Source organism: Stegostoma tigrinum, chromosome 41 (assembly GCF_030684315.1).
Source record: "Stegostoma tigrinum isolate sSteTig4 chromosome 41, sSteTig4.hap1, whole genome shotgun sequence".
NCBI lineage: Eukaryota > Metazoa > Chordata > Chondrichthyes > Orectolobiformes > Stegostomatidae > Stegostoma > Stegostoma tigrinum.
The window spans coordinates 597,340-621,857 of NC_081394.1; the positions used below are offsets into that span (position 1 = coordinate 597,340).

At 51.6% G+C, this 24,518-nt stretch overlaps 1 protein-coding gene across 2 annotated transcripts in view; it reads right to left on the reverse strand.

Moving 5' to 3' along the window:
• Positions 1–23,836, reverse strand: part of LOC125448436 (dual specificity tyrosine-phosphorylation-regulated kinase 1A-like) — a 36,539-nt gene extending 12,703 nt beyond the window's left edge. The window contains exons 1-5 of one of the 2 annotated variants that reach the window (XM_059641345.1): positions 21,494–23,836; positions 11,566–11,789; positions 2,908–3,027; positions 1,657–1,845; positions 148–295 (exon numbers count right to left, since the gene is read on the reverse strand). In XM_059641345.1, coding sequence (XP_059497328.1) covers positions 148–295; positions 1,657–1,845; positions 2,908–3,027; positions 11,566–11,789; positions 21,494–21,626 — 814 coding nt within the window. In that variant the 5' untranslated portion in view covers positions 21,627–23,836. The remainder of the gene's footprint in view (positions 1–147; positions 296–1,656; positions 1,846–2,907; positions 3,028–11,565; positions 11,790–21,493) is intronic. The other variant, XM_059641346.1, reaches the window with a different exon arrangement.
• Between the last annotated feature and the right edge of the window lie 682 nt (positions 23,837–24,518).

Genomic DNA, 24,518 nt, shown 5'->3' on the forward strand with positions numbered 1-24,518 from the left:
CCGACAGTTGTTGCTCAATCCCAAGTGATGCTAGGCCAGGCAGTCGCCAGACTGTTGCAGGTGAGAGTTCACAGTTGGCCTAGAGACATTCCCAGCAAGAGGCTCTCCCCTGTCAGCTCCACGCCCCAGCTTTCTGGCCCTTCTTACCGATGTAATACTTCATCTCAGTGTCATGTTTGTTCATGAGCTCCAGAAGGCGCAGTTCGATCTGGGCCTGGTTCAGGAACGCCTTCTTGTTCTTGATGATCTTGATGGCCACCCACTCCTGCTCATGGTGATCGTAGACCTTCACTACCTGTGGTAAGGAGGGGCGGGGAGGCAGGCAGAGAACGGACAGACAGCACAGGCCAGAGAGGGAGAGAGAGAGAGAGAGAGAGAGAGAGAGAGGGGGACAGCACGTGTGAGAGCATGTGCCAGACAGAGAGGGGTGGGGGGGAGCAAGAGAACATGCCAGCGAGAGAGCACGCCAGAGAGGGAGAGACCCAGAGACAGAGACAGCGAGAGAGAGGAGCGAGAGCAAGAGAGCACACATGAGAGAGAGAGAGAGAGGGAAAGAGACACAGACGGACAGAGCGCAGAGAGAGAGAGCAAGAGAGTGCATGCAAGAGAAAGGGGGAGCAAAAGAGAGAGAGAGAGAAAAAGACAGAGAGAGCGAGAGAGACACAGACAGACAGAATATGCCAGAGGGGGGGGGGCACGCAAGAGAGACAGAGAGTGACACAGAGTGAGACAGAGCACGCCAGAGAGAGGGAGCAAGACAGCGTGTGCGAGAGAGACACATATATAGAGGGATATATACATAGAAAGAGAAATATGGAGAGAGACATAAGTGGGAGGGGAAGTAAAGAGAGAGAGAGAGAAATAGAGAGAGAGAAATAGAGAGAGAGAGAGAAAAATAGAGAGAGAGAGAAATAGAGAGAGAGAGAGAGAGAGCAAGACAGAGAATGAGTGATCAACGGACTGGAGGCAGGAAGCCATTTACAAAACTACACACTAAAACAGTGAGGTACACCGAGAATGAGGATTGGCACTCGGATTGCGGAGTGGGGGTGGGGGAGGAATACTTTTACTGCAGCAAGTTCAAAGCTGCAGCCCAGATGTTTGGGGTCTTTGTGACGATGCACCCGGAGCCGAGAGTGCAAGCAGGGACACAGGACAGTAAAGCCATGGAAGGATTGGTCAGCAAAATGAAGGTCATGTGAAGGTGACATGCCAGGTATATAGTAGGAAGGTGACCTGGGAATTGCATGGAGATTAGGTTGGGAGTGATGATTTGTTTTTTGGGCGGGGGGCACTGGGGGTGAGAGGGATGATGGGGGAATGAGCACCTCCAGGGGTACATGGGGGGAGGAAGTAGAAATAATTCACCCAGGGCGGGGTGGGAGCGGATGGGCAGGACTGCTGGCTGGGCCTGAGATCTGGTTTATAACAGATAGGTGTCACCTTACAGGGAAAACCAAAGAGACAGGCCAAGGCAAAGACAGGCAGCCCTCCCCAGCACATCACAAAGAGGATTTGACATTTGCCCTACGGCCAGTTTAAGGGAATGGTGTGTAATCAGGGTCCTCTAAGGGGGAGTGTGCGATACTGAAGCCTCGATGGGACTCAATCCCACATTTCTGGATCCGTTCTAACTCTGCTGAACCCGCCCATTACCTGCCCAAATGAGCCCTTCCCAATCAGGGAGTCTATCTCGTATCGCTCCATCCACTTCTCCCCGTTCTTCACAATGTAATCATAGTTATCGTCATCATAACCATCATTGTAAATCTTCCTCTCCTTCTTGTTACTGGAATCGTCTGGGGGAACATGTTGGGCGCGACGCTTCTTCTTGGCATAGTAGACCTGCAGAATTCCAGAGACGGAGTCAGAGAAGGCGAGACGGGACCACGTCAGTCACACCTCACCTTACACAAACACCCCAATTAACTAACAGCCGCATGACCCCATCCCAACTTTGAGCACACAACACACACACACAAAACACAGTTTGGACGGCGAGTGTCGAGAGACACAGAGTTGACTGAGAGATGAGCAAAAAGTTGGCAAATGGAGTTTGATGTGAGAAATGGTGAAGTTGTGCATTTTGGAAGGGATAATAAAAGAACAGTGTAATACTTAAATGGAGAAACACTCATACCAAGGGGCTGGTGCATGAAACAATCAGCTAGCACACAGGAGCAGCAGAGAATCAGGAAAGCGAATGGAATGCTGGCCCTTATTTTAAGAGAGTTGGGTAATAAGCGTAAGGAAGTCTGAGTGTAACTGTACAAGATGCTGGGGAGATCACATCTGAAGCACCATGAGCAGTTTCGATCTCCTTACTTAAGAAAAGGTATGATTTCATTGGTGGCAGATTGGAGAAGGTTCACTAGGGTGATTCTTGGTATGGGAAGGATTGTCTTATGAGCAAAAGTTAAACAGGTTGGGACCCTACTCACTGGAATTTAGAAGAATGAGAGGTGATCTTATTGAAACAAATCGACTCTTAACCAGCTTTACATGGTCAATGCTGAGAGGACGTTTACTCTCACGGGAGAGTCTCAGACAAGAGGGCACAGTCTCAAAATCAAAAGGGGCACCAATTTAAGGCTGAAATGAAGAGGAATTTCTTCTTGAGAGTATTTGCTGTGAGAGCTATGGGAGCACATTCCTTGTGTATACTTGAAGCTGAAACTGTAGGGGAATCTCGATCAATGATTGTGCAGAAAGGGCAGGAAAGTGGATGTGAGGAATGTCAGACCAGCCATAATGCCACTGAATGGTCGAACAGACCCGAGGGATCAAATGGCCTGCTCCTGCTGCTAATGGTTGAATGGTCCTAACCCATAAACTCCTACAGGAGGCTACGATCGGACATTTGTCTAACTGCCAACACTCAGAGCGCGGTGAGGCCCGATTGCTCACCTCATTGATGTGTTTGTACGTCTTTATCAAATCCACTGACAGCTTTCTCAGGGGCGCAGTCCCAGGATCACGAAAGCTCACTGGGATCCTCCTTTGTAAGATCGTCATATCCGATAGCATCTGCAAAGACAGATAACAGAGTTACAGAAATCCCAGCACTGGATGGTTCTGGTTCCAGCCTGCTGATACACTCTAAACAGATTGGGATGGGGCGGGGGGGGAATTACCATCCAGGAGAAAGCATGTTGGTCATTATTCAGATAACGATATACAACAGGTCCTCTTCGTTGGCTACAATAAAAGGGGTATGGACTAAAGAAAATTCAACAAGTAGAGGTTAAGGCAGAGAGGGAGATCAGAGCCACAGGCTCCACAGATTAAAGGCTTCCTTGAGTTGGGATAGAGAAAGCTCAATTGGGGCTGCGGCCCCATGACGCAGCTCCAATGGTCAACCAGCAAGCTGGCATGCACTGCCCGGCTGGCAGATGGAGAGGGCCAGGAGGGCGGCACATACCTGCCAGGCAATGTCTCTATTCCCGTGGTGCGTGTGTGTGTGTGTGAGAGAGAGAGAGAGAGAGCGCAACGGAGAGCACACGAGAGATAGAGAGACAGAGACGGAGGGGGGGGCGCTAACACTTGCAAGAGAGAGAGAGAACACACATGGAGAGAGAGACAGACAGGGAGGGAAGACCTGCGCAAGAGACAGACAGACCAGAGCGGGGAGAGATGCATGCGTGAGAAAGGTGGGGGGGGGAATGCACGCGTGACAAAGAGAGAGACAGAGAGACAGAGAGGGAATGTGCGAGCGAGAGAGGGAGAGACAGAGAGAGAGGGAACGCCACGTGTGAGAGAGCAAGGGGACACCACGTGCGAGAGAGAGATGGAACACCACTTGCGAGAGAGAGAGGGAATGCGACGTGCAAGAGAGAGAGACAGAGAGAGTGGAACACATGCAAGAAAGAAAGAGAGGGAAAGCACGAGAGACAGCGAGAAACAGACAGAGCGGGAATGCACACGCAAGAGACAGAGAAGGAATGCACGTGTGCAAGACAGAGAGAGAGCCAATACACTCGAGAGATGGAGGGTGACACAGAGAGAGAGGTGGGGGCGGGGAGAGAGCAAGAGAGAGAGAGGGAACTTGCATGAGAGACAGAGAAAAAGAGGGGGATCGCATGCGAGACAGAGACATTCAAAAAGACAGAGGAAACGAGCATGAGAATGAGACCGAGAGGGGGAACATGCACGAGAGCAAACAAGGAGAGACAGAGAGCGAACGTGCGTGTGCACGGGAGAGATACACAGAGAGCGAACGCGCGTGCGCACGGGAGAGATACACAGAGAGCGAACGCGCGTGCAAGACGGAGCGAGATACAGAGAGCGAACGCGCGTGCAAGAGGGAGCGAGATACAGAGAGCGAACGCGCGTGCGCACGGGAGAGATACACAGAGAGCGAACGCGCGTGCAAGAGGGAGCGAGATACAGAGAGCGAACGCGCGTGCAAGAGTGAGCGAGATAGAGAGCGAACGCGCGTGCAAGAGTGAGCGAGATACAGAGAGCGAACGCGCGTGCAAGAGGGAGCGAGATACAGAGAGCGAACGCGCGTGCAAGAGGGAGCGAGATACAGAGAGCGAACGCGCGTGCAAGAGTGAGCGAGATACAGAAAGCGAACGCGCATGCGCACAAGCGAGATACAGAGAGCGAACGCGCGTGCAAGAGTGAGCGAGATACAGAGAGCGAACGCGCGTGCAAGAGTGAGCGAGATACAGAGAGCGAACGCGCGTGCAAGAGGGAGCGAGATACAGAGAGCGAACGCGCGTGCAAGAGGGAGCGAGATACAGAGAGCGAACGCGCGTGCAAGAGGGAGCGAGATACAGAGAGCGAACGCGCGTGCAAGAGTGAGCGAGATACAGAGAGCGAACGCGCATGCGCACGAGCGAGATACAGAGAGCGAACGCGCGTGCAAGAGGGAGCGAGATACAGAGAGCGAACACGCGTGCAAGAGGGAGCGAGATACAGAGAGCGAACGCGCGTGCAAGAGGGAGCGAGATACAGAGAGCGAACGCGCGTGCAAGAGGGAGCGAGATACAGAGAGCGAACGCGCGTGCAAGAGGGAGCGAGATAGAGAGCGAACGCGCATGCGCACGAGCGAGATACAGAGAGCGAACGCGCGTGCAAGAGGGAGCGAGATACAGAGAGCGAACGCGCGTGCAAGAGCGAGCGAGATACAGAGAGCGAACGCGCATGCGCACGAGCGAGATACAGAGAGTGAACGCGCGTGCAAGAGGGAGCGAGATACAGAAAGCGAACGCGCATGCGCACAAGCGAGATACAGAGAGCGAACGCGCGTGCAAGAGTGAGCGAGATACAGAGAGCGAACGCGCGTGCAAGAGTGAGCGAGATACAGAGAGCGAACGCACGGGCAAGAGGGAGCGAGATACAGAAAGCGAACGCGCATGCGCACAAGCGAGATACAGAGAGCGAACGCGCGTGCAAGAGTGAGCGAGATACAGAGAGCGAACGCGCGTGCAAGAGGGAGCGAGATACAGAGAGCGAACGCGCGTGCAAGAGGGAGCGAGATACAGAGAGCGAACGCGCGTGCAAGAGGGAGCGAGATACAGAGAGCGAACGCGCATGCGCACGGGAGAGATACACAGAGAGCGAACGTGCGTGCAAGAGGGAGCGAGATACAGAGAGCGAACGCGCGTGCAAGAGGGAGCGAGATACAGAGAGCGAACGCGCGTGCAAGAGGGAGCGAGATACAGAGAGCGAACGCGCATGCGCACAAGCGAGATACAGAGAGCGAACGCGTGTGCAAGAGTGAGCGAGATACAGAGAGCGAACGCGCGTGCAAGAGGGAGCGAGATACAGAGAGCGAACGCGCGTGCAAGAGGGAGCGAGATACAGAGAGCGAACGCGCGTGCAAGAGGGAGCGAGATACAGAGAGCGAACGCGCATGCGCACGGGAGAGATACACAGAGAGCGAACGCGCGTGCAAGAGGGAGCGAGATACAGAGAGCGAACGCGCGTGCAAGAGGGAGCGAGATACAGAGAGCGAACGCGCGTGCAAGAGGGAGCGAGATACAGAGAGCGAACGCGCATGCGCACAAGCGAGATACAGAGAGCGAACGCGTGTGCAAGAGTGAGCGAGATACAGAGAGCGAACGCGCGTGCAAGAGGGAGCGAGATACAGAGAGCGAACGCGCGTGCAAGAGGGAGCGAGATACAGAGAGCGAGATACAGAGAGCGAACGCGCATGCGCACGAGCGAGATACAGAGAGCGAACGCGTGTGCAAGAGGGAGCGAGATACAGAGAGCGAACACGTGTGCAAGAGGGAGCGAGATACAGAGAGCGAACGTGCGTGCAAGAGTGAGCGAGATACAGAGAGCGAACGCGCATGCGCACAAGCGAGATACAGAGAGCGAACGCGCGTGCAAGAGGGAGCGAGATACAGAGAGCGAACTCGCGTGTAAGAGGGAGCGAGATACAGAGAGCGAACACGCGTGCAAGAGTGAGCGAGATACAGAGAGCGAACGCGCGTGCAAGAGGGAGCGAGATACAGAGAGCGAACGCGCGTGCAAGAGTGAGCGAGATACAGAGAGCGAACGCGCATGCGCACGAGCGAGATACAGAGAGCGAACGCGCGTGCAAGAGGGAGCGAGATACAGAGAGCGAACACGCGTGCAAGAGGGAGCGAGATACAGAGAGCTAACGCGCGTGCAAGAGGGAGCGAGATACAGAGAGCGAACACGCGTGCAAGAGGGAGCGAGATACAGAGAGCGAACGCGCGTGCAAGAGGGAGCGAGATAGAGAGCGAACGCGCATGCGCACGAGCGAGATACAGAGAGCGAACGCGCGTGCAAGAGGGAGCGAGATACAGAGAGCGAACGCGCGTGCAAGAGCGAGCGAGATACAGAGAGCGAACGCGCATGCGCACGAGCGAGATACAGAGAGTGAACGCGCGTGCAAGTGGGAGCGAGATACAGAAAGCGAACGCGCATGCGCACAAGCGAGATACAGACAGCGAACGCGCGTGCAAGAGTGAGCGAGATACAGAGAGCGAACGCGCGTGCAAGAGTGAGCGAGATACAGAGAGCGAACGCGCGTGCAAGAGTGATCGAGATACAGAGAGCGAACGCACGGGCAAGAGGGAGCGAGATACAGAAAGCGAACGCGCATGCGCACAAGCGAGATACAGAGAGCGAACGCGCGTGCAAGAGTGAGCGAGATACAGAGAGCGAACGCGCGTGCAAGAGGGAGCGAGATACAGAGAGCGAACGTGCATGCGCACGGGAGAGATACACAGAGAGCGAACGCGCGTGCAAGAGGGAGCGAGATACAGAGAGCGAACGCGCGTGCAAGAGGGAGCGAGATACAGAGAGCGAACGCGCATGCGCACAAGCGAGATACAGAGAGCGAACGCGTGTGCAAGAGTGAGCGAGATACAGAGAGCGAACGCGCGTGCAAGAGGGAGCGAGATACAGAGAGCGAACGCGCGTGCAAGAGGGAGCGAGATACAGAGAGCGAACGCGCGTGCAAGAGGGAGCGAGATACAGAGAGCGAACGCGCGTGCAAGAGGGAGCGAGATACAGAGAGCGAGATACAGAGAGCGAACGCGTGTGCAAGAGGGAGCGAGATACAGAGAGCGAACACGCGTGCAAGAGGGAGCGAGATACAGAGAGCGAACGCGCGTGCAAGAGTGAGCGAGATACAGAGAGCGAACGCGCATGCGCACCAGCGAGATACAGAGAGCGAACGCGCGTGCAAGAGGGAGCGAGATACAAAGAGCGAACGCGCGTGCAAGAGGGAGCGAGATACAGAGAGCGAACGCGCATGCGCACGAGCGAGATACAGAGAGTGAACGCGCGTGCAAGAGTGAGCGAGATACAGAGAGCGAACGCGCGTGCAAGAGGGAGCGAGATACAGAGAGCGAACACGCGTGCAAGAGGGAGCGAGATATAGAGAGCGAACACGCGTGCAAGAGGGAGCGAGATACAGAGAGCGAACGCGCGTGCAAGAGTGAGCGAGATACAGAGAGCTAACGCGCATGCGCACGAGCGAGATACAGAGAGCGAACGCGCGTGCAAGAGGGAGCGAGATACAAAGAGCGAACGCGCGTGCAAGAGGGAGCGAGATACAGAGAGCGAACGCGCATGCGCACGAGCGAGATACAGAGAGCGAACGCGCGTGCAAGAGGGAGCGAGATACAGAGAGCGAACGCGCATGCGCACGAGCGAGATACAGAGAGCGAACGCGCGTGCAAGAGTGAGCGAGATACAGAGAGCGAACGCGCATGCGCACGAGCGAGATACAGAGAGCGAACGCGCGTGCAAGAGTGAGCGAGATACAGAGAGCGAACGCGCGTGCAAGAGGGAGCGAGATACAGAGAGCGAACGCGCGTGCAAGAGGGAGCGAGATACAGAGAGCGAACGCGCGTGCAAGATGGAGCGAGATACAGAGAGCGAACGCGCATGCGCACAAGCGAGATACAGAGAGCGAACACATGCACGCGAGAGACAGACAAAGAGGGAACACATGTGCGAGACAGACAGAGAATGATTGCGCATGTGAGCGACAGATCTAGAGAGCGAATGGGCACACATGCAAGAGAGAGAGAATGCACATGAGAGAGAGAGACAGAGAGAGACACCGAGAGGGAGCCCTTTGAAGAGAGAGAGAGAGAGAGAGAGACATAGGACATAGAAAAGTACAGCACAGTACAGGCCCTTCGGCCCACGATGTTGTGCCGTGGAATAATCCTAATCCAAAAATAAAATAACCTAACCTACATTCCCCTCAATTCACTGCTGTCCATGTGCATGTCCAGCAGTCGCTTAAATGTCACTATTGACTCTGCTTCCACGACTACCGCTGGTAAACTATTCCATGCGTTCACAACTCTCTGGGTGATGAACCTCCCTCTGACGTCTCCTCTATACCTTCCTCCTAACACCTTAAAACTATGACCCCTCGTGGCAGTCAATCCTGCCCTGGGGAAAAGTCTCTGGCCATCGACTCTATCCAAGCCTCTCATTACCTTGTACACCTCGATCAGGTCACCTCTCTTCCTCCTTCTCTCCAGAGAGAAAAGTCCGAGCTCAGTCAACCTCTCCTCGTAACACAAGCCCTCCAGTCCAGGCAGCATCCTGGTAAACCTCCTTTGCACCCTCTCCAAAGCCTCCACATCTTTCCTATAATAGGGCGACCAGAACTGGACACAATATTCCAAGTGTGGTCTCACCAGGGTTTTGTAGAGCTGCAGCATAACCTCGCGGCTCTTAAACTCGATCCCCCTGTTAATGAAAGCCAAAACACCATATGCTTTCTTAACAACCTTACCCACCTGGGTGGCAACTTTGAGGGAGCAATGCACTTGAACACCAAGATCCCGCTGTTCCTCCAAACTGCCGAGAATCCTGCCTTTAATCCTATATTCAGCATTTAAGTTCGACCTTCCAAAATGCATCACTTTGCATTTATCCAGGTTGAACTCCATCTGCCATTTCTCAGCCCAGCTCTGCATTCTGTCAATGTCGCGCTGAAGCCTGCAATAGCCCTCGATACTATCAATGGCACCTCCAACCTTTGTGCCATCAGCAAACATACTAACCCACCCCTCAACCCCCTCATCCAAGTCATTTATAAAAACTCCAAACAGCAGAGGCCCAAGAACAGAGCCCTGCGGGACTGACCTCCAGACAGAATACTTGCCATCTACAGCCACTCTCTGCCTCCTGTCAGCCAACCAATTCTGAATCCAGGCAGCCAAATCACCCTGTATCCCATACCTCCTGACTTTATGAATGAGCCTGCCGTGGGGAACCTTATCAAATGCCTTGCTGAAGTCCACGTACACCACATCCACTGCTCGACCCTCGTCAACCTGTCTCGTGACCTCCTCAAAGGAATCAGTAAGATTTGTAAGGCATGACCTGCCCCTCTCAAAGCCATGCTGACTCCCTTTAATCACGCCAAGCTTTTCCAAATAGTCATAAATCCTATCCGTCAGAATTCTTTCCAAAACCTTGCTGACCACAGACGTAAGACTGACTGGTCTATAATTTCCAGGGATTTCCCTATTCCCTTTCTTGAAAAGAGGAACAACATTTGCCTCCCTCCAATCTTCCGATACGACTCCCGTGGAGAGTGAGGCAGCAAAGATCTTCACCAACGGCTTAGCAACCTCCTTTCTCGCTTCCCAGAGCAACCTAGGATAAATCTGGTCTGCCCCTTGGGACTTATCAATCGTAATGTTTGCCAAAATTTCCAGCACATCAACTTCCTCAATCTTGATCTGTTCAAGCCTGTTTCCCTGCTCTTCAAAGTACTCATTCACAACAAGGTCATTTTCCTTAGTGAAAACCGAAGCAAAAAACTCATTTAGGGCTTCCCCTATCTCCTCAGACTCCACGCACAAGTTCCCTACGCTATCCCTGATCGGCCCTACCTTCTCCCTGATCATTCTCTTATTTCTCACATATGAGTAAAATGCCTTCGGGTTCTCCCTAATCCTTCCTGCCAAGCCTTTTTCGTGCCCCCTCCTGGCCCTCCTCAGTCCACTTTTGAGCTCCTTCCGAGCAAGCCTGTAATCCTCTAAAGCTGTGCTAGACCCTTGCTTCCTCCACCTTACGTACGCTGCCTTTTTCTTTTTCACAAGAAGCACCTCTGTACCCGTCATCCAAGGCTCCTTAATCTTACCTTCTTACCTGTCCCAGAGGAACAAATTTATACATCACTCGCAACAACTGCTCCTTAAACAGCCTCCACATGTCTGCTGTGCCCTTTCTGTGGTACAATTGCTCCCAATCTGTACTTCTCAACGCCTGCCTGATAGCGCATAGTTTCCTTTTTCCCAGTTAAATATCTTCCCCTGGTAACTGCTCCTTTCCCTTTCCATGGCTATGGTAAATGTGAGGCTGCTGTGGTCACTGTTGCCAAAGTGTTCTCCCACCATGCGATCTGACACCTGTCCTGGCTCATTGTCGAGCACCAAATCCAAAATGGCCTCCCCCCTCGTCGGCCTGTCCACATACTGAGTAACTGACACAGAGAGAGAGAGAGAGAGAGAGAGAGAGAGAGAGACAGACAGAGGGGGAATGCGCGTGAGACAGAGAGAGCAACAGAGAGGGAACACGCGCAGGCGAGACACAGACAGGGAATACACGCACGAGAGAGAGAAAGACAGAGAAGGAACATGCGCGAGAGAAAGAGACACAGACAGACAGACACACAGAGAGTGAGTGAACGCGTGGGTGCACGAGAGAGTGAGCCAGAGAGGGAATGCGCGCGCGTGAGAAAGAGACAGACAGAGAGGGAACGCATGCACACGTGAGGGAGAGAAAGAGACAAAGACAGAGACAGAGACAGAAAGAGAACATGTGCACACGAGAGAGACAGACACAGTGAGAGAGTGACAGACACAGTGAGAGAGTGAGAGAGAGAGAGAGGGAGAGAGAGAGAGAGAGGGAGAGAGATAAAGAGACAGAGAGGGAACATAGAGGGTGCGGGGTGCACACAAGGGTAGAGGTGCTGTAAAGGCGAGGGGGGGGTGGGGTAGCACGTGCATGTGAGTGCGAGAGACAGCAAGAAACAGTGGGAAAGAATCACATCACATATGAAAGTGCAGATTAATTTCCTTTGCCCTAACATCTGAAACATACCTGCTCACTGCGGTTGCCCCTCTGGTGGTCAGAGTTGGGTGCCCGGCCTGCGGTCACATCCCAGTGATGGCCCTGCCTGACCTCCTGCAGTTCACACATGGGCTGCACGTTGCCAAGAGGCAGGTGTCCATGCTGGTTTGACATGCTGGGCTCAGCGGGGGTGAAGCCAAACGGGGCAGGCAAGCAATGTGAGGATGGGGGCTTGCATCCTGAGCTGGTCCCACCTGCAAACAAGACAAAGAAAAGGCAGAGATAATGGAAACTGGAGAATTCCAAGATAATAAAATGTGAGGCAGGATGAACACAGCAGGCCAAGCAGCATCTCAGGAGCACAAAAGCTGACGTTTCGGGCCTAGACCCGAAAAGGCAGTCTGTCAGATAGATACAGACATACAGAAACTAATAGAGAAGCTGCATTTATCTGATGCCTCTTCCCCCTTGGGATGCAACGGTGTTTCACAACAAATGAATGAACTCACTGCAGAAATTCTCTGCACTAATGAAGGAAATGGTACAGACAATGTGTACGCACCAAGTGGCCAGAGGACCTTCGAGGCCCACTCAAGAGGGCAAACAGGAACCTCTGTTTAATGTCTCAATTGAAATTACCGACAGCGCGGCTCCTCCTCGGCGCTGACCCTCCAACAGTGCCCGCTCCCTCAGCACTGACCCTCTGCCAGCGTGGCGCTCCCTCAGCACTGACCCTCCGACAGTGCCCGCTCCCTCAGCACTGACCCTCCGACAGTGCCCGCTCCCTCAGCACTGACCCATCCGACAGTGCCCGCTCCCTCAGCACTGACCCTCCGACAGTGCCCGCTCCCTCAGCACTGACCCATCCGACAGTGCCCGCTCCCTCAGCACTGACCCTCCGACAGTGCCCGCTCCCTCAGCACTGACCCATCCGACAGTGCCCGCTCCCTCAGCACTGACCCTTCCGACAGTGCCCGCTCCCTCAGCACTGACCCTCTGCCAGCGCGGCGCTCCCTCAGCACTGTACTAGGATGTGACACTTCGGATCTGGACTCAAACATTTGCAGTGAGGTCTGAACTCTCTCTGATCTGACAATTAAGGGAGTGTGTATGACTCACTGAGCTCCTACTGACACTGCAATCTCAACATTTTAATTTCTGAAACTGTCATTAAAATGTTCACACTATCGATGGTCAATACAGCAACCAAATGCACCATTGTACACTTCCAACAATGGACCTGTACATTGTTGAAAAAAAATTATCTTGATCTAGATGCACAGCGAGGTCCTCTCACCAACTACAAACTGATAGTATTCTTGAGCTTGTGCTGCTGCAGGCTCTGCCTGAGCAAGAGCCTCTTTTGTACAAAAAGATTTATAACTAGAGCAGTAAAGAGCAGGCAGGATCTGGTGCACCAGTGTTTCCCCCATTTACAGTGATCATACTGCAGACTCCCACCAACACCCATGGTCGTGAGTGATTACAGATTACAGTGCAAACCCAGATCAGCACAAACACTTCGACAGCGATGAGCCAGAACACTCTGTGATCGGTATAGATTAATGATTTGGATGCGGGAAGTGAGTGTGCCATAGCCAAGTTTGCAGATGGCACAAATAGGTGAGAAAACAAATGGTGGGGACTGCACAAGTTTGCAGAGGGGTGTAGACAAACTTAAGTGAGCGAGCAAAAACTTGGCAAATGGAATACAATGTGGGAAAATATGAAGTTATGAACTTTGGTAGGAAAATACAGGTTCTAAATATGATTTGGAGGAGAGAAAGACTGCATAAAGCGGCAACTCAGAGGGATTGGGAACATTCATGGATAAACACAAAAAAAAACTAGCTTCCAGGTTCAGTAGATAGTAGTGATGGCTAATTGCATGGCTCAAAGGCAATGGAATATAAAAATAGGGAAGACTTGCTAAAATGACACAAGGCACTGGTCAGGCCACACCCAGAATACTGTGAACAGTTTCAGTCCCCTTATCTTAAGACAGGCATACTGGGATTAGCAGCAGTCCAGAGATCGTTCACTAGGTTGAAGGTGGGAACGGAGGGTTTTCTCCCTGGAAGGTTGGGCCTGCATTTACTGTTGTTTAGAAGGATGAGCGGCGACCTTATTAAAACATACAAGATTGTTAGTGGAGAGATAGTAGGAAGTGCTGATGCTGGAGAATCTGAGATAACACGGTGCGAAGCTGGATGAACACAGCAGGCCAAGCAGGGTCAGAGGGGCAGGGACCACAGAGTCTAGGACCAGGCGGCATCATTTCAGAATAAGGAATCAGCCATTTAAGACAGAGATGAGGAAGAACATTTTCCCTTTCAGAGGGTAATGAATCCGCGCGATCCTTTACTGCAGGCAGATGAAGAATGTTATAAAGGATGTGTACACATGGCTGAAATGGAACAGGTTTTGAATCAGTAAGAGAATGAAAGATCATGTGGAAACGGCAGGAAAGTGGAGTTGATGGTTATCACTGAATGAGCCAAATGGGCTACTTCTGTTCCTTCAACTTTATGGTGACGGAGAGGTGGGGTGGGGTGGGTTGTGGGCGGTCAAGGAATCAGTTTGTTCTAACAGCTAGCACAGACACGTTGGGCTGAATAGCATCCTCCTGTGCCTACAATGATTTCAGTGTACAGAGCGGTACCATTCCCAATAGTCAGCAGGCAAGTTCAGGGAGAACTCACAATCCAGCCCCTCACCTTTGCAGTGGAGCGTAGATAAAACAGGTACGGATATTCGGGCTGTGTTTGTACTGAGAAGTCACTAGAGCAAACACATTCTGAAATGCTAGTGCTCCATCAGTAAGTCCAATGCCCCTCTGAACTCTTCCCCTGACAGATGAAAGCTTTTCTGTCAGTAAAGTTGACATTGGTCAGTCTAATCTCTTGTACAGAAGACATGTCAGTGTCCAGACAACTGAATTCCATGTCAATTGTGGCTGTCTCAGACACATTAGCAACCAGAGATCGGTCAGTCCCGTAAACATGCTCCCAACGCCCCAGTTCATTAATTGAAGAGCTGAGGCCTTTTGCAGCTGGATGTTCAATTTGATTGAATCCTCGCAGCTCAAGCTCCGGGCAACCACTGAACCATCTGGATCATGGCAGCCCAGCACCTTACCCAGCTTCCCAGCTCAAGGTAGGTGATGACTCACCGGTGCGGCGTGATGTTTTCTCCCACTACAGATAGCACAAAGCATCCATTCTCACCCTCACTCATGCTGTAAGTGCCATCTCCTGCAATGGTGAGAATGCTCTGTGAAAGTCTGAGCAAAACTTATGGAGACCCTGGGGCCCCTCTCTCAGACTCCCTGGTTGAATGCAAAGGAATATTCAGAGCTTAACCGGTTTGAGAGATCTCTGTCAGGTCTTGGGCTGAAAGACAGCATAGACCCGAGAGGCATGGAACAAGGGCACCCCGGGTGACAGAGCGGGGCAGGATGGGAGGGTGCATGACAAAGGGGGGGGTCAGTTTGACGTGGGGCACATGGGACAGGGGTTGTAGGGAGCAACTGAGGTGGGCAGGCACTGATGGTACAGGCAGGGAACGAGGACACCTCGGCGGGGGGGGGGGGGGGGATGCAGCGAACGTGTGAGAATGAGGGTGCTGGTGCAGAGACGTGAAAGAAGCAAAGCAGACCACACGAGAGTTAGAAGCAGGAAGACAGACATATTCAGAGTTTGGGTGGGAAAGATCAGAATTAGATTCAAAAAGGCGAGAATTGTGCTGGTGTGAAGGTTGGTAGGATGCACAAAACTGAGTGAGACAGAGAAAGGTGGAAACAATCCATGGGAGTGAGACACAGGTAAATAAATACACGTTGAGGGTGGGCAGAAAGCAGTAATAAATTCTGGAGTCAGGGGCAGGACGGAGGGACTGAAAGGCAGCGATACACAGACACCGACGCCAACAAACTGAGGGATGGATGGATGGATGGATGGATGGATGGATGGAGAGGGAAGAGTCAAATTCAGAAACTAACCAGCAATAATTTATATTCTGACTACAACACCACTCAGAGCATTGACAGACATCACACACGTGGCACAACAGTTAGAATTTTACAGTCATCAGCTGCAAACTATTTCTGGACAAACCAAACGTCATAACGAGTCATCCTTGTGTATGTGTGCACGTGTGTCATCCACATGGTACCAATTTCCACAGTCCCACTTGTCAGAAACCCCTCCATTAGCAATTGGCTTGGAAAACATTTTATAACATGGAGACGTGGACAGAGAGCAGCATTCTCTCCTTTTCCAGTTTGGAGGGGACTCATGCCCAGTGAATAGGGCAGGTTATCGGAGTTCAGCTGTGAGCGAGCGTGCCCAGGCCAGACACACTCCAGGAAGCCAAACACCCCAAAACCAAAACATGGGCCTTTAAAGGACGCATTCGTTACTCACAATTACAATAACTCCAAAAGCACGACTCTCAATCCCCGGCTGTGCACAGTCTCTCCCGAATGCCCACTCTGAGTGTGTGGCCCCTACCAGTTTATGGGCTCTGGGGCCCACAGGCAGGTTCCAAAAGCAAATTCCTAAGACTCCCCTCCTCTCAAATTCAGGCCACTAACTTCCGCAGCCCAGGCAAAGCAAGATTGGGGCCAGGAGGTTGGGGGGTAGGATTTGAGGAAATGCTGGGGAAAATCTGAGGAAACATTTCCTCACTCCAAGGATGCTGGCTATCTCAAACACAGCCTGAAAAGGCTGGTAGAGGTGGAACAACATTTAAAAAGGTATTTAGGGTGAAATTCCTGGAAATCCCTCCCTAATGGCATTGTGGGTCACAACACAGCAGGAGGACAGCAGCGGTTCAAGAAGGCAGCTCACCCCCACCTTCACAAAAGGTAACTAGGGATGGGCAAGAAATGCTGGCTCAGCCAGTGATGCCCACATCCCACAAATGAGTTTTTAAAATAAAATTTAAGATGATAATCACTTGCAGTGCCACAGCATTCCAGGCCTGTTGGCCAAATGCTGGAAAACGGGACGAAGGTGGATAATTATTTGCTCGATGACTGGACTGGACAGGACTGGGCCAAAGACTTCTTTCTGTGCTGTAAAACTCAAATCCCAAGACAGCCTAGAACAGCGGAGGCAAATAAATGTTGAAACCTGCCAATATATTGGCGTCATGATTTATCTGAAAATGCATATTCACAGTTCAAATTGTTCTCTGGTTCTCCAGTACAGTACCTAACGCCTACAAGATTTAATTTGAATAGTCTGCAATCGTCAGACAGGAACAATTTGCTCTTCAAACCAACCTTCACTCCTACAGATTTCCCCCTGCTCCTCATCCTTTGATCTTTCACTTATAAATTCTGTGTCTGATACTCTCTCTCTCTCTTACCAACACCTGAAGCAGGACTGAGGCTCCTGAAAGCTTGTGATTTCAAATAAACCTGTTGGGCTATAACCCGGAGTAGTGAGATTTCAGACCTCATCCAAACTGTGATTGAGTGCTCCTTCAATGCCCCTCCACCTGATAAAGTAGTAGAGCATGGGGAAATACCAAGTTATTTAGGTTTCTGTGATAATGGGAACTGCAGATGCTGGAGAATTCCAAGATAATAAAGTGTGACGCTGGATGAACACAGCAGGCCCAGCAGCATCTCAGGAGCACAAAAGCTGACGTTTCGGGCCTAGACCCTTCATCAGAGAGGATCTAGGCCCGGTGAAGGGTCTAGGCTCGAAACGTCAGCTTTTGTGCCCCTGGGATGCTGCTGGGCCTGCTGTGTTCATCCAGCCTCACATTTTAGTATTTAGGTTTCTGTTGGTCACAACTGAACAGTACTTCCTGACTCACTAGCTGAAGACAGGAGCAAGCAGAGGAGGACTAGAAGGACACAGCAGGGTAAAGCAAAGAAAGGGAGGAGGTAAAAACGGGCAACAGGGGGAGCAGCCTGGGCACACTGTGCATAAAATACAAACAAGGAAATGAAGGGAGAGCAAACACCCTGGGAATAGAGGATGAGGGAACTCGAGTACGCCAGTTAGCACTTCAAGTCTGTTCTGCTACACGAAAGAAATGAAGAAGACATGAAACAAAGCACAAAAGAAAAAGGGGAGACATTTAACCACTTCTCCTGACAGCGTAGCCCAGACAAAAGAGACAGAAACCGACACTCAGCATCAATGTAAGAATTCTGTACGTCTCGACAAGAAACAGGAACACAGTAAAGAAATGCTGCATACCCCGGGAAGTTACCAGGAAGGTGTGATGTACAGGAAAGATCCGATCAGGATATGGGAGTCAACATGCAGTGTGTCTGGCTGCATTCCAGTACACTACCAGCAGCGGACACAACAGCTATTAGCTTATTAATCAGCTAATGAGCAAATCCAACCAAACAGGAAGCGAGGGCCTTGAGAGTTAATACTGAGGCTGTCTGCTACTTAATGGAAATCCCATTAACACTGGTGGACTGACGGCTTTAGAAAGATCTTGAGGCGGTGAGTCCAGGGCAGTAACCCTTTTCACAAACATTGCTGCATAAATGTAGACCAAGTCGACCAGCTCAAGGTGCTATATTTCTAAACTAAATCTGACCCTCGCCGCACATGGATGTATTCAGTCAGGGGCCCGAAAGCGTCGTCAAAGAGTTTTAAGAACCATTTTAAAAGGAGGCAGGGGGAGCGGGGAAAGGTGGGTAGTTTAAGGAAGCTTAAGGCCAAGAGATGCTGAGGCACAGCAGCCAATGACAGAGTGATGGAGATCAGAATGGGCTAGAATTGGAAGACAGCAGCTTTCCCAGGGGAGGTAACAGAGATAGGGAGGGGGTGTAGGGGCTGGAGTTGGGTGTTACAGAGATAGGGAGGGGGTGTAGGGGCTGGAGTTGGGTGTTACAGAGATGGGGAGGGGGTGTAGGAGCTGGAGTTGGGTGTTACAGAGATAGGGAGGGGGCGTAGGGGCTGGAGGGGGTTACAGAGATAGGGAGGGGGTGTAGGGGGATGGAGGGGGGTGTTACAGAGATGGGGAGGGGGCGTATGGGCTGGAGTTGGGTGTTACAGAGATAGGGAGGGGGTGTAGGGGCTGGAGTTGGGGGTTACAGAGATAGGGAGTGGGCGTAGGGGATGGAGGAGGTTACAGAGATAGGGAGGGGGTGTAGGGGCTGGAGGGGGCTACAGAGATAGGGAAGGGGTGTAGTGGCTGGAAGGGATCACAGAGATAGGGAGGAGGTGTAGGGGCTGGAGGGGGTTACAGAGATAGGGAGGGGATGTAGGGGCTGGAGGGGGTTACAGAGAGAGAGGTGTCTCAGTGATGGCATTAATGCACAATTGTGAAACCATCGCAGGGCGAATGCAGCATCAAGGATGCAAACAAACCAACAATCTCAGCCTTGCAGGAGTTTGGAGTCAATAGCTTGGGAATGGAGATTGTGCTGGGGACCAAAACTGGAAGAATGTTCCGTGGACTGAATCTGGTATATGCAAATAAAAACAAACAAACAGTCTGCTAATGTAGCAAGAGTGCAGCAGGGAATCGAGTGAGCTGGTGCTGAGGTAGAGCTGTGTCTGAGTACATGAGATAACTAACTGTTTTCAGAAGATGTACCAGAAGGGCAGACTGTAGGTGAGATGATATGAGGGGGCCCAAGGATAGACTCTCTGTCATTAGTTTGTAGGGAGGTGGTGATTTAATGTAAAACCAAACAGTGCCCGACTTCTTCCCTCACCACAGTCTGTACCAGTAGCATCAGGTATGAAGTCTTGTTGAGATGCTGGGCAGCTTTGACCGCACTCTCAGCATTTGCAAAGCTAGCCCTCCTTGTTGTTAGCAAGAAAAAAGGAGCTGGAGGAACAGTAGGCTCACCCAATTTGCTAGAATACCAGTCACTGGAAACTGCCGGGCATGCACTAGGCTGTGTGTTGGGCACTTCACACCACACCACCCCCAGCCCCGACCTAGAGCTAGTAAAACTAACACCTACAGATGAAATGGACACAATAGCACCATGCAGCGATCTAAAACACATAACACAGTCTTCTCATTCAGACCACACCTTCACAGTTAGCCAGTACCCGTCTCTTTAGAGATACACCACACTCTTTCATCAGACACCAGAGAAGACCTGCAGTGGAATGGGTAGCGGACAGAGCTTTCTGGCAAAAACAACTTTCCGTTGTAGCTACAGCTACACTTTGTTCGCCTCTCAAGCTTTGGAAAGATCAATTCCAGGAAATGTCGTCTCGCGGAAACAAGTGTCTAGTGTTATTGTAGGATTTATGACCTCACTAAGAATCACAGCTAATGTCAGGCACTAACCATCATTCAGTACCTCCACATGCAAACTGGACAGGAGCTACAGCCCTGGCTGATTTCCACCCAACACCCCCAATGCCACCCTCCTCCCCCAAATAGACACCCCAGGGATCACTGAACAGTAGTCAGGAACAGGAACCCCAGCAAAGTTGCACAAACAAAGCAGACAAATGGGAGTATGAGCCAGCCCTTTGCCCCTGCCCGCCATCTGTGAAGCCTAAACCTTTCCAAGCCCACATCCCACTGTTTCCTGTACCATTCGAACATTCTGTCTGGCTGTCAACTGCTGTGCAAGTGGACCTGAGAAATCTTTGTTTTGATGATCTGATGTAACTGTCAAATTCTGTGAGGGGCTACATTTCCTGTCCTTTTTTATGCCAATATTCTAGAACGATTGGCGCACATTTTCAGATTGTATCTCTGGCCAGTTTTTAAAACTTTTCCTGTTCCCAAGACACTCACTGATTCTACCTTCAGGTAGGAAGTGCCTTTCGAGCAGAGAAAGTGAACAGAACGCTTAAAAGGTTGCACCGTGCCCCCCCACCCACCCCCCAAAACAGTTAAAAACACCTTGACCCCAATGTTAACTCAACCCCTTAACACAAGACCAACCCGTTCACTCATCCCTCCACTGCAGGCTATAGTGAGCAGTATAGAATTGCCAAAAGGGTCTCACAAACTGGTACTAAACCATCCACCTGTGCCCGCTGGTGGGCTACCAGAGAAGCACGTGTGTCAACAGAGTTTTTAAACAACACTACAAGTGAACGGTGCCCTAAAATAGTGACACTGTCTGCCCTACGTCTCTTGGGATAAATATAAGAGGCCAATGTTAGCTGTGTCACCATTTGATTTTTTTTTAAAGTGAGGTTGTCTGATCATAAAGCTCTTTGGGAAGATGGCAGCATTAACAGTTCAGATTGCTGAACACCAAATCACTGGGATTACACGTTACTGGTTACAGAATGGGATCCCATTCACCTGGCAATGCCACCTGGGGCAACGGCATGACAGAGTCCTCTCCCCGACAGCCAGAGGCCGCAGAAGTCTCCACACCCAGGACCACCAGAACTCGGCAGCGTGTTCGAGGGGGCGCCACTCCCCGGTAAGAGGGAAAAATTGCCCCTGATAAGGCGGCCTGAATCGTGGCCACGATGGACTAGATTGGAAAAGCTGACATACGAGGTCCAGATGGAATGGCTCGGGGAGGCAGTATGTTAGTGGCTAGCACTGAGTGTGCCTCATTCCTTTACCACTTGAACGAGAAAGAAGGGTCATTAGATATATTACAAGAAAGGAAGCGCTTTGCCCCACTGACATTCCAAGGTGGCAGAGTTCTGGAAACATCAATGCAGCTTGCAAGCTGGAGAAGTGGAAGGACAGCAATTCACTGCTGGTTAGACAAACCACATGGGGCTATTTATTGCAGGACCCACACTGCCCAACAGTACTCAGACAATACCATGGTTAACCAACTCCCCTTGGGCCTTATGTTAAATCCATCTCCTAAGACTCATCACTGGAATTCTCTAGGATAGGCCCGTATTTATTAGGATAGCCCTCTCAGTGTGACGAACTTCCACTAGCCCTTTATTACACACAGTCAGACACACAAACTGAAACGCCATCCCCGCACCTCCCGCAGGCCCCAGCAGAGGCAGAGCATACTAACTTCGAGATGCCTTCTTGCTGCAGTGGGTGGCAGGTAGGTAATAAATAGGATCCTGTTTAATCCATTCTGACTGCAAGGCAGCCAGCATGCTGGGGGGAGACGGTTCAACTTCACTGGTGGAAGTGATCACCATTGGAACTAGCTTGGCACAGCGGCTACAGCAGCAGAAAACACGATGCAGGTCAGAAGGACTGACAGTTGGGCTTCACAAAATCAGGAGTGACAAAGAAAGTAGGAGCCTGCAGGATGGAGCGAGCACTGAATGGAGGTGCCTTGGACCAGACTGGGAGCTTCAGCCAAGTGCTGAACACTAAAATTTGTGCCAAACTCCCGCAGCAGAAGCTTCAAACGATGAGCAGCAATCAGTATCTGAATGTTGAAGATCCACAGTGGGTCAAAGCTGAGCACAGCAAGTGAGGAGGCAGGTGCCACAGATAAATAAATACTGGTGCATGTATAATCCGTTTGATACTTGTCCAAGGGAAGGTGTCACACTGTAATGTACATCCTATGCTCCCCAAACAAAAACTAGACACAAAAGGTTGAAAATTCCACCAAAACGAAATGGAAGGAATCCAAGAGTTGGTTTGGCAGCTTGAGGCTTGCAAAGGGTCCTGCAGGTTCACAGTCAGACACTCAACAGTTGCTGAAATGGCCTTGTAGGAGGCGAGCTGCAGTTCCTATCCAGTATATGGTACACATGCAGGGGGTGAGGTTCCCAACTCCAACACTGACAGGCAATCTGAAAAGTGGGCAGCTTGCTGCTAAGTCCTCAGGTCCTCCTTTTGCTCCGATGCTGGGGAGTTGAGGTGGGAGGGCTTTGTATCTGATTTCTGTGTGAACGTGTTTAAATGCCCCCCTCCTAAGTGTGTCCCAGAAACGACACGTTCAGGCCAGATGCCAGCTCCTTTCCCTATCTGCGCTGCCAGAGCTCCCTCACTTTCACGGTGAGCCCCTGCGCCCACCAGAACAAAACGGCTTAAAAACACAAGACACTTTCTAACCCCGCTTCGGTCCAGGGGCCGAGTGTCCACTCTGAGCCTGTCCTTGCACACAGACAGCGTCAAGGCAGGAGATGGGTTTCAGCTGCTTTGCAAAAGGTAGGGACCACCACCTCACCACCCCCCCCCCCCCTCCCTGTCTGCCTCAGCAAAAAAGTTTTCTGCCCTTCCGTCCGCCGCTCTAGCCTTGTCTCGGTGGAATTCAGTCGGTGCCGATCTCTCAGGGAAGCTCAGGCGGACCTGGGCGCTCCCAAGCCCGGGGTGACAGGTTGCTGACGGATGGAGAAGTTCCCAGTCAGTGGCTGAAGGAGTAACTGGCGGTCACCTGGAAGCGGCAGCAAGGAAACACAGATACACACAGACAGAGAGAGAGAGAGCACAGCCCAGAGGAGCAAGGGTGGGGAAGACGTGGGATTTTCTTTTCTTTTTAGTAGGTTCCTCTTTTCCCTCCACCCCCGACGCCCCTTTCTGCACAGCAGTGCTGCTAAAAGCAGCTGGTGAGCTTTCAGAAGAATATCAGTGATCCCGGCTGTTGGATGGCAGGAGCTGCTGTTTCCATTGTATTTCTGCTCCGGGCTGCTTGCATTTATCCATTTCCATCCCAGCTCCCTGCATTGCTCCGGCTGTACTCAGGAAACAGTGCGACTTTCTTCAAACTTGCAAAACCAATCTCCAGCTGGATCAGGACCCTCCCTTTTGGGTCCCTGCTCCCTGTCTTCAATGTCGCTCGCTGTCTTTCAGCTCAGGCACAGCCTGCGGGCGGGTGGGGGTGGAAAACGCCTTTCAATCCGTATGGAAAGGAGTTCCTTTTGACTTCTGGGTAAAATACACCCAATTATTCATGGCTGCAGTTTCCTCTTTCTCTATCTGTCTGCTTCCCGGTTGATGGAGCTTCGTTGGATTAACCGGACAGTCCTCTTTTGTTGTTGTTTTAATTAATGCTTTAATCCAGTAAGTAGGATGGGGCTCGAGCAGGCATCTGTAGCTGTGGAAGAGCTGGAAGAAATCAGTTCGAGTCCACACCCAGGCAGGAAGCCGAGGCTCGACTGAACCTGGAGCAAGGGGGAGGGAGGGTTACAACATATACACACACACGGAAAAAAAACAGGAGCTGGGCAGCAAACGCAGCCCTCCCTGGTTCCTTTCCACACATTGCAATTACAGCACTGCAGCAAACTGGAGTGTGTGCAAGTCCACAGGAGGAGGGGGAGAGGGTCCTGCCTTGCCTCCTATCCTCGCAGGCTGCCTGAATCTCCCCAGGCTTCCTGTCTCGCTCTCCCCTGTCCTAGGCTGGCGTGGCATGGTCCAGTTTCCCCGTGTCCACACCAGCTCCATTTATAGTCAGGAGACAGCAGTGAATTTAGCAGCAGCCAGCAGGCTCGCCCCCGCCTTGGCCTCAGTCCCAGCGCGCTCCCAGCACCCAAACCAACACCTCTCTCTCTCTCAGTATCTGTCCAACGTGCTTCCCCCAGTACCCCTGCTGCTTCCTCTTGTTCTTGTGTGGATGTGTGAAGAGAAACAAGACGGCTGAAAGGATGAAATATCAACTGTCACGTTCACTTCTTTCCCCTTTCCCCAGTCAAAAATGAACAGGCAGTTTTATTGGCAGGAACCACCACACCACACCAACACTCACCGAGTGGGGAGAATCTCCAGCCCAGGGAAGGAAACCAACACACACTGAAGGAAATTAGTCCCTCAGACTAAAAGCAAAATACCTCCGATGCCAGAAATCTTTAACAAACACAGTGCTGAAGAAACCTGGCAGGAACTGTGGAGAAAGTCCAAAGTGACTTCTTCAGAGAATTAGATGGTCATTTGAAATGGAAGAAAGTATAGGGTGACAGAGCAAATGGTCCTCAGCAAGACTGCTCACTCAGAACAGATCACAGGAGCCTAATGTTCACCAACTGTGTCACTGCAATTCTGTGCACCATTCCACCAGCTGGGTAGGATCTAGCCCCAGTGCTCCAGTTCATTTCGGGGTGGGATAAATCATCCCTTGTATCCTGCTCCTGATGGCG